Source organism: Megalopta genalis, chromosome 4 (genome assembly GCF_051020955.1).
Source record: "Megalopta genalis isolate 19385.01 chromosome 4, iyMegGena1_principal, whole genome shotgun sequence".
Taxonomy (NCBI): Eukaryota; Metazoa; Arthropoda; class Insecta; order Hymenoptera; family Halictidae; genus Megalopta; species Megalopta genalis.
This window is the reverse complement of record NC_135016.1, coordinates 9,689,842-9,705,716: the sequence shown is the minus strand read 5'-3', so window position 1 is coordinate 9,705,716 and position 15,875 is coordinate 9,689,842. Positions and strand designations below refer to the sequence as shown.

Genomic DNA, 15,875 nt, shown 5'->3' with positions numbered 1-15,875 from the left:
TGTCCATGCTGAAGAGCTTATGTTTCCGACGCCGACTATCAGAGACGCCTCTCCTATTTAATATGCTAATTCTCTTCTAAACGATGCATAAAAGCAGTTTTTAACAACATATTATTTTCATTAAAAACGACCTCTACCAACTAAATATGCACTCGTAACTCAGAAAGATTACAAATATAAAAAAAAACAGATAAATAAGCCACAAATAAAACCACGCGAATTTCTGCTGTGAAACTTTCGTGTCACGAGATACTTGCTTGGACATTTATGATCGGACACCCTGTATACGTATACATAGGACCGCTGTCACTCTAAGTACTACTTTTAATGTCCGTGTAACTGGAAAGGGTGTCGGACCGGCCGGCCCGTGTTTGAAAACTATTCCGCAGCGGAACGGAACCGCCCCCGCAGCCGGTCGACGAAGATCTTCTGTTCCACCGTTTATTTCGGCAAATTAATCCGCGGACGCGTTTATGAACAGCCGGCCCTCGACACCGCCTTTAATTAATTCCCAGCGCGGCCGCGACCGATCCTCCACCGACACCCTGGCATATTTATTCCGATTTCAAATTCCGCGCCCAACGAGCCGCGGTCGGTTTCGCCGGCGACGGTGATCGACGGCATCGAAATACCCGGCTGCCGGGGACAGTCGGGGGCGTCAAACTTTGCCGAAATAATTTGCCGATGCAAATACGAGAAGCTCGTAATTAAGATCGGCGGATTTCTTCGACGCTTTTTTCGCGGGGCATCGATTGAGTGTTGAACACGTCGATCCTCGGCGGATTGCATTACGATGGCTGTCAATTGATTTGTACAGGGTGGCTGAATTATTCTGGTAAAAAATTGGAACGTCTTTTAGATAACGATATTCCTATTTAGAAGTACAAATTAACCACTTGCAATGTGATCTCGATTACAGGTACGTTGATTAGCAGTTCTTCCGCTTAAGTAATTTTTGTAATAGAACTGGACAATTTCTGTTTGAATACTTAATTTACTTTCATTTCTAGATTTTGATGACAGAAGGAACAAATTTTGTTTAAATTTAGCAAGAATTATGACTCGTTATATTGTATTTAACACTTTCAAATGGACTTCAGATTATATTTACTCTACGAGATAAATTTTAAAAGTTTAATATATAAAAAGTTTATTATATAATATTTTAAAGAGTTTAATATATAATAAGATTAGATCGAAAACAATCCTAAATGAGTTAAAAACCAATCATAGCGTGAACGCGATAATACTTTTCACGACACAAGCAACCGTCAGTCGTAGCACGAAGAAAATGCAAAGGTCCATTCAATCTTTTCGTAAAATTTTGAAAGAGCTTGTTGAACTTGTTCAACTGATAAATCAATTTATACTTGAGGAAGAAGAACTAACGTGTTACCTACGATACCGAATTAATCAACTTTTAATAAATTTGCTTAACAAGATAATAATAGAAATATTAGATCTTTGCGTACAACGTGAAGAATTGCAATTAGAGCCACGACTCGGTGAGAGAATTGGAATAAAATAAACGGAAAGGAGGCCCGATTTGATCGGAACGTACGCGAGTACGCGAGCGAACAGGAGGAAAATAAATGTCCAGCATTCGCAGTCTGTTTATTAGTTTATGCAGCACGGTGGATACGATTAATAAAGCCGGTTAATAATGACGATAATAATGATCGAGCTTACCGCACGGCCCATCGGTGCACCGGCATGTTCCACGTCCTCCAGAAAGTGTCGATGTTATTTGCGTTCCACCAGTCGCAGTAGAAATTTCGATCGGCGAAATGCAGCAGCTCGCCGAGCAGATTAAAGAACGAATGGAATATCAAGTAGAAGAAGCACAGCCAGACCAGATGGTTCGGTATCTGTAACAGAGCGGAGGAAATCGCGATGTTGAAGCAGCAATTCAATCATGTTAATCAATTAAAAATAATGTCGCGCCCGAGCCTCGATATTCACTGCAGGATTGCCGGATTGCCAATTGTATTAAAATGCAGGCACTTTTGATCCGTGGTGGGTCTTAAAATATAGAGGAATCTACATATTATTCACGAGAGCAGAAGGCTGGAATTGTTTTATTCAATTATTTCATTGAACTGTAACGCGCCCTCTCTCCTCTCTCTCTCTCCCCGATAACAAATGTTTCGCCCGTCGTGGATCTTATTTTAAAATTCATACGAATCTATATGCAAAGCAACGCTTTCTGAAACATTTTCCGGAGATTGTGCCCAGTCACCGGGTCCACGTCTGAATCTGTTAACTCGCATTTCGCAACTCGACGATGCTTCCGAACTATATTCGTTACAATTTTCCGCGAAGATCCCGCCCCCCCATGTTTCCGCATTAAAAATTCCGAATTGATTTCCGCGGGTTAATATTCCGAAAATCGCAGCCTGCCCCTGGGCGCGCTCGGTTCCCATTAAAAAAAAAAAACGAAAGCGAGAGCCCGTTTAATTGGATCATTCTTTCCAATTTTTCGCGGTAGAATGGCCTGCCAAAGTCCGACCATTTAACTTGCCAGTATTCGGAGCAAGATCATAGATACCAATCTAATTTCGCAGGACGTCGGATCGTTTCTTTCCCAGGTAGGTATAACACCGCGCCCCTTAATGAACTTTTCTCTTTCGTTCTTATTAACGTCCGCGGATGGTTTTTAGCGCTGGCCGTCGCCGATCCATGCTGGATCACGCCCGGTATATAACGCACGGCAGCACAACCCTCACGGCTATGGGTATTAATATTTTACTTTCTTTTTGTCTCGCATCCCTCATTCGGGGGGGCTCGTTAAACCGACGCGAATTCGCGTCTCTCGCTGTTCCATTGCCGGTTCGCCCCGAGGCGGCGCGCAATTTCGCATAATTCTTAACCTCTGTTAGCATACCGCTGGAGGAGCGAGAGACGCCCCTGGAGTAGCAAAAGAGAGGGCGAGAGAGAAAGAGAGAAAGAGAGAGAGGGCGCGCGGGAGAGAGGAAGAGAGAAATGAGGGAGAAGAGGGTGATGGTGGAGGAAGGAACGGCAGGAAGAAAGGAAATATGATGGAGGATGGAAGGTGCCAGCAGGAACATCAAAGCCCTCTCGTATTGTATAATGTATAAAATGGGAACGAAATGCTGGGAATGATGGAGTAATAATGAAATAGACTCCCGTTGTTCCGTGTGTCATCGTACACTTCAGCCCAGGCAGACGCGAAACAGGAACGTATCGATGTCCCGCGATGACGTAAATTGCAAAGTAAAACGAGCTCTTACTCGTCCTACAGCAGCGGAAATGGGAAGTACATTGTATGTCACAAAGAATTTCCACGTCTGCGTGCTCTTCGCGCAAAACAAAAGCCCCGGTAATTTGTGAAAGATCCATAGAACGTGCGGTGTCTGCGAATTTATGGAATTAAAACCAGGTCAATGATTTTAAAAGGCTTCACGAACGTTTTGCGATAAACTAAACACAGCCTGAAAGCATTACAACGCTTCCATCATTCTTCTGCCTAAATGGAGCACAAATGGGGCAAAAGAGCTACGAATTGGGACGGCACTAAAATCATGGAAAATTCTTTTTCACGCAGATTTCAAGACCGAAATCTACTCTCTACAATTTTACGTGTTCAAAATTTATGTAGGATCTTTGTTTTGTTAGAGATTTCATCGAACTACGAATGATAGGGCTAAGGTCATTGTGAAATGTTATTCGTACATAGCATTCCCGATTTGGATCAAATTGTTAATATTTGAGCTGTTATGATTTCGTGTAACGGCGTGTCGTGCAGCAACCAGCCTGGACTCATTTTGAAGCTCGAAGTTTCTATTTACGCCTTGCATCGTTCATTTTCCTGTCACGTGTTTTTGCATAATGTAACAGGTGGGAAACTGGAGACATGCTTTCTCCGGAAAACGTTAGCGATTTAAACGCCGGTAAATACGCTGGAAAATTTTGTTCACGATCGATCCAGACGCAGATTTCAGGATTGAAGCCTTCCGCTTCTAACGACCTCTCAAACTTTGATGTACGATTTTTTTTCGGTCACTCTATCGAGCTTCGAATGAAAGGTGTATCGTCTACTTCGCGATAACACAAGGCGCACGAGGGCTCTACAAGACCGAACTTGTTTCTCGTTTCCGTTTCATAAAACGACGAAAAAGTGTTGTGTACCAAGTTTTGAGAGGTCATTGTAAAGGGGAAGCTTTGATCTTCAAATCCATTGTCGATTTATTCGTGGAAAAAGTGTTTCAATGGTTCTGGAGATGTACCAATTTGTAATATTTTCGAGTAAACCTACGTCTTCAGTTTCCCGTTTGCTGTGAGTTGCAAAAGCATGGTTGGATGAAATAGTCGATGGAATTGTAAGTAGAAGCTTCAAGCTTCAATATAAGTCCATATTTATTATGTTCTGGCTCTTTTTTTACGAAATTATAACAGTCCAAATATCGACATATTTTCTTATACTGATTCTACATTATACAGAAATATATACATATAAGATAAATAAGGTGCATTATTTCTATTTCATAAATCGGCGACATAAAATCGTAGATAGGATTTTCAGGAGTCATTGTAAAGAGGAGACTTAGATCTTCAAATGTATTATAGTGTCAGCTGCGAGAAAAATTTATTAACGTTTTTACAAACGCCTGAATCTACAACATTTTTCACAAAAGCACAGCCTTCAGTTTCCTCTTCGCCATATCATGCAAAGAAATCACATAAAAAAATGAACTATACACCGTAAATGTAAAATCTTCAAGCTTTAAAACGAATATACGTTCAATATGCAACGATGATGATTCACAAAATTACAACAATTGTAATCATTTTAACAGCTAAATTGATGATGCAACTAAGTAAATAGAACAGCTGCGGCAAAAAAATTCGAAACCACCAACCTGTGATCTCACCGGCCACGAACAACAAACAGACCAAAAATCCCAGCTTGCGACGTCGTCGCAATTAAGCACACAGTCTAATTTCCGCATAAAGTCGTTGCTGGCCGGAGCTTCGCGCGATTCCCGTAAACCGATAATACCGTAAACGGAATTCGCAGGATGTAATTAGTCCGAAGAACTGGAAGGGATAAACTCGTCCGAGTAATGTATCATAATAGAAACACAAAATCAATATCATAATACAGATACAGGCACAAAAGGCGTGCGACTAGCATTGAAACGCGAGAGCCGAATGCGGCGGCGGAGGGAATCCGCGGGCACCGAAGAAACGGAATCGCGTATTATTTACGCGCGGCGCCGAGACCGGGGCCAACAATTCCTTGATTGTGTCTTGTTTTAGGGGGGAAGTCCGCCCGAAAATTGCGAGAGAATAACGGGTTCCGATTGTGCGACACTAACAAGGAGCAGCGGGAGGGGTGAGACGAGGGAGATAGAACGAGACAAAGGGGAGATAGCTGAAGACGGACGAGGTTCAAGCGGCGAAAGGCAATCGCGGCGGAAAGATCAGACGGATTCTTGCAGTTGTCGTGGAGTTGCCCACTGGCCGGTTAGCCGGGGAAGAATTTTGAAGTTATTCCGTTTTCGAATGTCTTCTCTAATTCCCCAGCGTCGCGGTAGGGGAGGCCCTTTGCCCGCCCCAAAGGACTTAATAATGTTGCCAGGCACAAAGGTCAAGTCTCTCGTGCCGGCAGGCATTCGCGGCACTTTTATGGAAGAACGGCGGCCGGGGGACGAGAGGACACCCTTCACCGAGCTGCAACTCCGCCCCCCCCCCGCGGTCTCAACCCCGACCCACCCCTTTCGCCAGACCATGGAGCACCCACCGCCGATCCGCGTGGCCCGCAAAAACTTACCTCGACGTTTTAATTTCGTTTAGCCCCGGTATGTTGCCCGGCCGACATAGAAGCGAATCGGCCGGCCAGGAGGGATGAAACCATGGGCGAAACCGTTTGAGACACGCCGATGATACCACAAAGGAAAAAGCGCCGGCATAAACTTTGAACCCCGCCTCCCTTTTCTTGGCCAGGGGCTACCTCAGAACGAGACGCCTTTCATCCCCGCGACTACCGGCCCGGCGGATGAATCTTGCTCGGCTGATGTGTGACACCGTAATGCGAAAGACAAAGAGGGGAATTTGAATCTCTCTCGGCTCGGTTCACACCGAGTTCAGAAGTCTTCATTACCGCAGCGAAATTTCGAGGCAACTCGTATAATATAAATATTTCAATGACAAGGCAGAAGCGGTTTTTTAATGCTTCGCACACGAATGGTAACTCTAGAATGTGTCTAAAGTTCTAAAATAGTTATTAAGTTATTAATTTATTAAGTTATTAAGTTATTAAGTAGTTGATACATCATCAAATTTGCTCGTACAATTTCTGGCAAAAATTATTCGAACAGCTTTCGAAATGCAATAACTTTTTCAAAATTGGACTAAATGACTTGAAATTTTTGGAAATGTTAAAACAACTAGTTCACTGTCCAATGACTGAAATACCCTTTTTTAATTTTGTTATTGTATGTCGGAAAACATGTTTCGGATTTCGAATTAGACTAGCTTCGAGTGCGATGGTTTAAAGCGACCTCAAGTGCAAAGTGAGGTCTTCGTAATTCTAGCGAGCTAAAAACAATACCTAAATTCTGTTCGTGCTTCGACTGTTCCAGTTGTCCCACGAATACGTAAAATCCTCGTGTAGCACTTTCGACTTTTTAGCAGGTTAATATGGATAAAGTACTCATCGATACGAACTTTTATATGTAGGACATTCATTTTCTCGTATCTTCCATATAATTCTCTTGGAATCATCGTTAAATAACTTATTGACAAACTTATTGTCTCCACGGTCGAATCACGTAAATATTTGGATAATAATTGCTTGCAATTAATTACTGTGTCAGGCATAATTTTTAATTATATATGCAGTGAACCGTTTTGCATATGGTTTGCTTTAAATAGTGCTGGTTACATGTGAAACGTATTATATTTGGGGATTCTACAATGGTGATTATCTCAGTCAGTAATGATTTGCATTATTTAAATCCCATGTAAATATAATATTGAATTATTAATATAACATTATATAGTGATATACTATATAACGATAAATAATTAATAGTAATAATTATTAAACCATAATAATGAATTAAATATAATATCGAATACATAATAATCTCTGAATGTAGTTTGCAATCTTTTAGGAATCACGTTTTCTATGCGTGACGTTAAATCCAAATTGAAACTCTAATTTCTATCTCATTCTCCGACTTCTTTATTTCCTTCACGGTGGTTCTTTCAGCTAATTGCTCGCGTGTCGTTTCGCAATGTCTCGATCACAATTATCCTCCCTTCTCTATTCATGTTTCGTGGACGTAAAACGAATTTTCTGCATCAACTCCATCCGCCGCGATATCCCAAAGCCAACAAGCCCGATCTAACAAAATTAAAAACGACAGGATTAAAAAACTAGAATAAACGGGCAGCTGCCGCCAAATCTGTATAGCGCATATTTTCGACGCAGCATGAAGAATCGAGCGAATGAAAAGCGCCTAGCACCGTGGAGAGCAGGGCCGGGCATTTTATTCCGTGCGTTTTAATAAACCGCGTCAAACTTTTCAGAACGGTTCCGACTCGTTCGCGGCGATAACAATAAAAAAAAAGAACTTTCCCGTCGCGCCTGAGTCGAGTGCCGAGGGGGGAGTGGCGAATCGAAACTCTCCCGTCAATTTTCTTTCGATCACGGCGGACCGTGGTTTCCGCCGGTATCGCCAACAGGAGAGACAAATTGCGTATCCTCGCGCGACTCACCGTCGTGAATGGGTTTTAACCCTGGTATCGCGATTCCCCATCTAAAAGCAATGACGATGTTCAAGCTTCTCTCGCAATATCCCATCCGGTCGTCCCTGGTCGCAGTATATAAGCCCCCTCAATTTTTCTCCCGTTCCCTGATTGTTATTCTTACATCCCACTGTTCATACGATAACAGCTACTTCCTAGATTACACAGGGGCGCACAGACTTCGCTGCAGTAAATACTACGGGCGACGTGCTCCCGAGAGGCTCCGTGGCGCAGGAGAGAACGGAAAAAAAGAAACGGGAAAGGGAATAAGGAAGAAGCTGTGAAGAGTGAATGGCGGAGAGAGAGAGAGAAAGAAAGACAGGGAGAAAAGGGGAGATAGAGAAAGACAGAGAAAGAGAGGTGAGAGAGGAGGGAGATAGAGAGAAAGAGAGAGAGAGAGAGAGAGAGAGAGAAAGAGGGAAAGAGAGAAAGAGCGAAAAAGGGAAAGAGAGAAAGAGAGATAGAGAGAAAGAGAGAAAGAGAGAGAGAGAGAAAGAGGGAAAGAGAGAAAGAGCGAAAGAGGGAAAGAGAGAAAGAGAGATAGAGAGAAAGAGAGATAGAGAGAAAGAGAGAAAGGAAGAGAAAGGGGGGAAGGCGAAACGATCGAGAAAAGAAAATGGAAAATATTGATTAGCAACATAACATAATGTCAGCCGGATAGACGAACTTACGCGAACCGGTCGCGCCGGTCCCATGCCCGGGCTTTTTACACGATCCGGTAACGATAGCACGGATCCCGTGTCCATATTACATTCAGCTATCGGTAAGTACATATCGGAAATTCAATGGCCCCCCTCCGGCCCCGCTCCTCCATGAACCGGCCGCGTCTTCGTATTCCTGAATCCAATATGCCTGCATTATTGATAGAAATCGATCGACGCCACTCGGTATATATGCATGAAGCACACATTACAGGGGCTGTGCGTTCGGATGGGACAGTGCGAGATCGGCGAACCGATGTTGCCAAGAAAAATCTGGATAGTGGCAGTCTTAAGCCTCAATGGTACACAGGGATTTTCACGGTCTAAGCCGAGATCCTTTTGCCTCCTCTACGGGAGGACTGATCTCATTGCTTGATTTTCTGTTTCGTTTTTCGGTGACCGACACTTTGCCGTAGATGCGGAACGAGATTCGAGGATTACGTGACCCACAATTGTTAGTAGACTCGTTAGCTGACCCCGGTTGACTCGTTAGCAGACCCTGTCTTCAACAGTCTCTTTAGGTTTTGCCTGCCGGCTTCGATGTTACCATCAGCACGTGCACACGGTCACTCGAATGAATAACATGTTCCTTTGGTTTAGAGATTCTGCGAGTCAAGTACCGTGGAACCTTATCCGAACTGAACAGGTCGCTACCGTAGCTTGTTTCGACAAACGAGGCGTTTTTGTTTCGACGTTTCAATGAGCAGCTGTGGCGGCTTACCCGAACGAACGGTGCTCCTTCGTTCTGATGTTTTAGGATACACGCGTGGCTGGTAGAACCTTGGTTCTACTCTTGATTGAAGAAGTATGTTAAAAAACGTCTCTCAGAAACATTCTAACCTTTCCAACTGGTTTGCAGTTAATCAATTCCAGTGTTAATTACAGTACACAAGATTGTCTTACCTAACAATTCGACTGTGCAAAAAGTGCTGAAAAATTCGTCAACGCGCCGAGACGTCGCCCTCGATAGATTCACGGTAGATCAGGATTATGAAGAAGCCGTCGATTCGTTATCGGCCAATAAACATCCCGCCTGATCTCGCGTGTCCTCCGTTATTAGTCGGCGACGTTCGGCAACACGAGACGCGTGAACAACTTCCGCGAGTCGGTCGGCGAGAGGATGCTCGCATGAAGAGGCTTTAAAAGAGCAAAGGAGCACCTGGCTCTTCGCGGGCTCGGCTCGCGTCTCCCACCTGCCTGGTTCTTTTTCGTCGACGGTGCCCGCGAGCGCGCGTCAAAGAGATTCCGAAACGAGAGACGAGTGGACGGAGCGAAGGGACTCGCGCTCGTATAAAGCAGATCGATCCAAGGAAACGACCTCGTTGGCAGCGGACTGCAGGAAAATTGCGTTTCCCCATTACGACGAGATTAAAGTCTCGTCCTACATTGCAGTTCCCCGGCTTTTCACCGTCCCTCCGTCTTCGCGCTTCCTCGGGCCGGCCTTCGTTCCCCATCGCCCTTTCTTCGAACGGCGGCCACCCTCTGTCTTCGAAGTTCACCGTTTCCTATATAAGAACCGCAATTAACCGAGGATGGTCACGGGGATTGCCCGACGCGACCACCCTTGCAGTTATTTGCGGTGTAAACGAAAACAAAGTCCCTGGACCCTTCGCGAGGGTCCCGCGGCTCGGAGGACCTCGGAGGAGCCAGGATCCGCAGGAGCCCCGCTCGTTCTCCTTCGAGCACTTTCGGTCGACGATTTTTCCCCTCGATCGACAAACAATTATTTTTCCCTCTCGACGGCGCAGCCCGGGAAACAGAAGGGCACAAAGGGAGCACGTCCCGAGAATGAGCAATTCTTCTCGTCGCGTGACTTATGAGATTGGAAGAGGAGCTCTCGCCGCGGCGATCTAGCCTCGAGGAACCACTCGGATTTTCTGATCCCGGATCGCCGACCTCGCTCCGCCGGTATAGCGCTCGTTCTGTTATGCCTTTCCTTGGATTTACCAAGAAATCGGGAGTTCCTTGTTTTTCTGCGCGGGCTTCTCCGTCCGGAGTTTCTACGTGCTCGAAGGTGTCATTAGATGCATCGATTTGTAGGGTTTTCGTGGACGATGGTCTCCAGTGTTTCGCCATTCTGGGACGTTATCATCGATGCGGTCTTTTAGAGAAGATGAAAGTTGTCCGTGTGAAATGCGGGGCATTTCTTTTCCAGTTGAAAATACAACCGTATTTTTAAACTATCCGATCGTTCGTGGTCAACCATTTGTTTGGAGCACTGAAAATATTTTCTTCTGAACGGTAGGTTATGTACCGAAGACTTGAATAATGGACAAAATGAACAATATAGCCTAACTTTGTGTTATATACATAATCGAATGATGCGTTAAAAACATCTGAAATGAAGCACGTTTACATAGGGTTCAATGTCTTCGTTCTTTTACAATTGATCTATTAATTTTTGTTATATATGTACGAATTACTCAGTATAGTGATCTATTGTAATATATTGTACCTTGCACCGTTTTTTTTATACATGCCCAATTTTGGGCGACGCGGATACAGTCACCCGATAGATGCGCCACGCCGCTGCACGGGACTCCCGGCGCATGCGTCACCTACCCCACTGCTTCCGTAACTTATTTTCCTGTGAACGCTGCTCCTGACCATCGTGCTTATTGCCTGCGACGTTGGTATCGTTGTCACGACAATCAGAGTCTCGAAAGCCTATGCAACCCTGCAGTTTCCTCGGACACTCCGAGCACGGGTTTCATTAGCAGTAACGAATTACACATCGGCGCACCTAACAGTGTCGAATGAGAAATTTCAGGAGGTTCGCGGGGCACCGTGATCGCATCTGCCGGTGTGTTCGTAAGTCCTGGCCCGGCCTGTATTCAAGTCGGCAGGGACCAGCGTCCATCGAGGCCGATTTCACTCGGGCATCGTTATTCGTGGTCATTATTCTCTCGTTAGTCCGGATCGGAACTAGCCAGCCGTAGTGTTTCGATCAGTGAACCGGACTCGGTGAACCGAATTCAATTATATGCCTTCCATCCCGAAAGCGACTGCCGCGAATCGTCCTCCTGGAGCGTGTATAATAATACCGCCGCTTCCCGAGGGCGCGTCTCGCCACCGGTTCCCGATTAAAACACCGCGGCGCCAGCCAAAAGGCCACGCTCCGCCGGGCTTCGTTAACAAATTTTTACCGGCCGACGGTTAATTGGACCCATCGCGTCATTAATTACTGACCTCCGAGGCCGCGTACAATCCGCGGTCACGTATCGCGAGGAACGAATCGATTGTTATTCGGATAAGGGAGATCCGTGTCTCCCGATCGGCCTCTTTGAAAATCTTTGTGAGCAACCAGAAGTTTCTGAGATATTATTGCTTATTGATTTTAGAAATTAATGTCCTTAGTGACACTGCTAATTTTAATACTGGAACGCTATGGCTAAGAATGATAAAATTGGATTTATTTGAACTTCACATTATTGTAATATATATGCAATATATAAGTTTATGTAACGATTTCTCAGGGCTTTATGTTTTCATAATTTCAAGAATTGTGTGTATCATATTATTATTATATATAATTATAAATAATAATACATATAGAATTATATGTATTATATTATTATTATATGTAATTATAAATAATAATACATATACAATTATATGTATCATATTATTATTATATATAATTATAAATAATAATACATATAGAATTATATGTATTATAATATCAAGGATTATATTTTGTTTTTATAATATCAAGAATTGTAAGAGAAAGAGTCAGAGACCAGTCATTTTCACCAGTTTGGTAGTTCTTGCGTTAAGGAACAAAAGATTTTGCTCATTACAGTAAATTCTCCCTAATTGAGCACAAAAATGGACAATTTGGGAAGAGGAGATACGATTATTCGAGCCTAAGCAATATTTTTATAGTTACCGATTTGTAAAAAAAATTATAAAAACGAGACGCAAGCCTCGAGTAATCGTGTCTTCTCTTCTCAAATTGTCCATTTTTGTGTACAATCTGAGCGTCAGTTAGGGAGTCCCATGTCTACATTTCGAATCTTTAAATTTTTCTATTGTTTTAGATTGCATCTATGCATCTTGCATAGAATCTACAAGCTCCGTACTTGACAAGAGAACACTTTCGCGCGTCACTTTTGAAAAATAGAAGAGAAACGGTGATCGATAGTCTCGTGCCGATATTCTCGAACTGTTGTTGCTATTTTAAATTGCATCTATCGACATCTGCGGTAAATGCACACAATCTGCAGATGAATGCTTGTCAAGAGAAAACTGTACTGCGTCGAGTCACAGAAACAGAAGGCAAATGTAAAAGGTTGATATCCTTGCAGCCTCGAGACAGTAATGAAAAATTATCCGTCGAGAATATGTTCACTTAGTTGCCTAAATTATTCAAGTATTATTTGCTGTCTAAATTGCGAGACGTCGTGCACGTCTTCATGGAAGTCAAAAATCGAGCTCAATTTTCTTTTCTTGGCTGCTGGAAATTGAAGACGAACCGTAATCGTGTCTCCTCGAATTTCAACTTTTCGATGATTCCGCGGCATCGCAAAGGTTTAATGATCTCCGTGGATCTGAGAATGCTCTAGCGAATCCGCTCTCTTGTGCCTCGGTACGCTGCGAAATCTGTATGTTCCATTAGAGGCTCTATCGGATTGCGGAAACAACGAGAAGCTTATTAAAATCACAAGGTACATTGGATTTCAGAAAATACAGTAGAAACGCCCGAATGCGCGGGCTACTAATTATATTGCGACGTCTAATATAGCATGCTGCAGCCGTGTGACCTCGATGCTAAAATTTCTGTGACCTTTCTCGATCCGCGTAACCCGCTCGCGCCTGCGTCGAAAATATTTCGGTACGGAAAATTTACAAATATGCCAAATTCGTTCCGTATATGGACCCACTGAATGCTCAGACCAGTTAAAACCTCGCCACATACATACCTGTCCCGTGGTCTAATTACGTTTTCGCTAACAAATCGACGATTTATCCGCGGTTATAAACGGAAGCAGCTGTACCGGAAGATGTGTGCCAGCAGAAGTGGCAGCTTCGCTTCGGAACGATATTAACCTGCGAATATTCCGATTATATTTTAGCCAGCTCGGCGAGGACCCGGGAAATAATCCGAGTATCTCTGCCTCGGCAGCAAATTAAAAGTCTTCCGTTCATTATCGGGGTTGTTTGTTTGCGCGCGATACTTGTTCTCGCCGTGAATGTGGCTTTCGCATTAACAGGGGGTGGTGGTCGCAGGGAACGTTGCGTGCAGCTCCGGGAAGCCATTCTTCTGATTACCTTTCCATTATCGCACCTCCTCGTTCGCGTACCGATTTTTAATACGCAAACATTGTCGCGCGTTAGCGGCGCGCCGCGGACACACGAATTTCCCCGATTTTTCTTGCTGATGGACAGACCCGGGGGCCCTTTGACGAGCATCCCTCACCCCCTTCGTTCACGTCCCTCCGCCGTTCTACACCCTCGTTCGAAAACCCAGCGCGGATTTAATGCGCGCACGCTGCGAACGCGCCGACGGAAAATTTTAATTAACGCATCGAAAGCATTGGCGGCCGAGTATCGGAGGTTTAATGGCGGCCGCAAATGTTACGTGTCAAATTACCACGCCGTGTTTTCGGAGTTTACGTCGCCGTTTATGGGGACAACGCGGTTATACTCGGGCTTGAAATCCGATAAAATCCAGGTAACGATGTTAACAAGCGAGCGGGACCCTTCGCCGGCGAAACGATAATCGAGGGATCCAGATCTCAGACTTGATCGCGAGCACTAAGGCCCGCGGTTACACGACCGTTTCGGCGACTGGGCTTTGTCGCATACTGTTTACAAGGCACCCGTGCTCGCGCGATCTCTTGATATCGTGGAACGAGCCGCAGCATCGAAAGTAGTAATTAGAACGTGGCTCGAAGGTACCCGCGAAAGCGCTGAATCCTGCGGGAACCGACGGAGCTGATAAACAGGTGGGACGGTTGCCGGAAATTCTGCTGGCGAATCGGGATCGCGTTTCCAGAAAACCGGTGCTGCGGTGTTAACGTGAGAGCCGTTCACAGCAAAAATTTGGTAAGTCAATTCTTTGCTCAATATTATTCGATCGTATTTAACCCTAGAAAGATAACCATATGACAACGTACGTAAAAGATAACCATACGCTTCAGAGGCGCATGCTTTTCTAAGGCGTCAATTTTATACTAACAATGGATATTTATTTAAGTTAATCTAGTCATTTTAAAGGTTTGGCATTATTGTAAAAATAAAATGCATTTATATTATATTTTTTTATATTTTAAGTAATTTTAAACTTAAATCACTAGATCTCTATGAAAAATTAACAAAAATCAACAGTCTTCGCAGGCGCCTCTGCGACGTAGGTTATCTTTCTCGGGTTAATCTAATATTCGATTCGTTTTCGCTGTACTATTTTATGATGAAGCTTGAAAATGTTTCACTCGGAAGAGTTGCAACAATTTTCCATGTTATTGTATTTTACGTATCGTACTTTAATTAAATTAATTAATCAATTATTTTTTATATTGTTCACGTACCTCGGTCGAGTTTTAATTAATATTGTACATATTTGATTGATGCTAGTCGAAGTTATCTCACGAATCGAAAGAACGATTGCACGAAACAAAAGTGTTGCTGGCCCACAAAGTTTTTTAGGAAAAATAGCGAGTGGAAAGTTAATAGGCGAATTTTCAGAATCTAATCAATAAATATTGCACACATTTAGCACTATAAGAATTATAGCATTATATTATAAGCATTATAAAATTTATAACGCACTTTTTTAATCACGTTAAAAGTTACACTGAACTACATTATTTTAGCCACTGCTGTAATAAAAACTCGACAGAAAAGAAAGAAATTGGACCTCTTTATTTTTACAAGGCAATGCAAACCAGTCAATTTCACTGCTCGGTAGGTTTACCGTTAATAGATTCCGTTTGATGTCGTCGCGAGTTAACTTCGACGATACGTAGCGAAGGTTTAGGAGAACCATGTCAAGAATGATCGCATATTCTGAATGATTGACAATTCAGTACACTGAAGGATCGATGCAGTGAACCACATGGACAAACTTCTCAGAACTTATTAGCTTAGCTTATTAGCTATATCTCCATCATTCCCCACGATTTCTTGGAAGGTATGCATCGAAAAAACAAGTAAAGCATAAACATTTCACGTAAAATGTCTTCGTCAAAGATCGAACATTGTCAAAGATGGACACGCGTGTCTGCTTATATCGTCTCTAGAATCACTATGAAAAGTATCGCTGAAATCGGCGGCTCTGCAGGTACGAGCTCTCCTCGTCGGTGAGATGAATAACACACATCGAAGATTTCGTCGAACGTAATCGCGAGTTATTGCAAAGCTTGAGTAACGTGTCAAGTGCGCTCGCGCAAAAGAGAA

At 43.6% G+C, this 15,875-nt stretch overlaps 1 protein-coding gene across 1 annotated transcript in view; it reads right to left on the bottom strand.

Annotated features, from left to right (window-relative positions):
- mdy (diacylglycerol O-acyltransferase) overlaps positions 1 to 15,875 on the bottom strand; it is a 207,506-nt gene that overhangs the window by 9,453 nt on the left and 182,178 nt on the right. Inside the window, exon 10 of the mRNA XM_033477664.2 lies at positions 1,690 to 1,868. Coding sequence (XP_033333555.1) covers positions 1,690 to 1,868 — 179 coding nt within the window. The remainder of the gene's footprint in view (positions 1 to 1,689; positions 1,869 to 15,875) is intronic.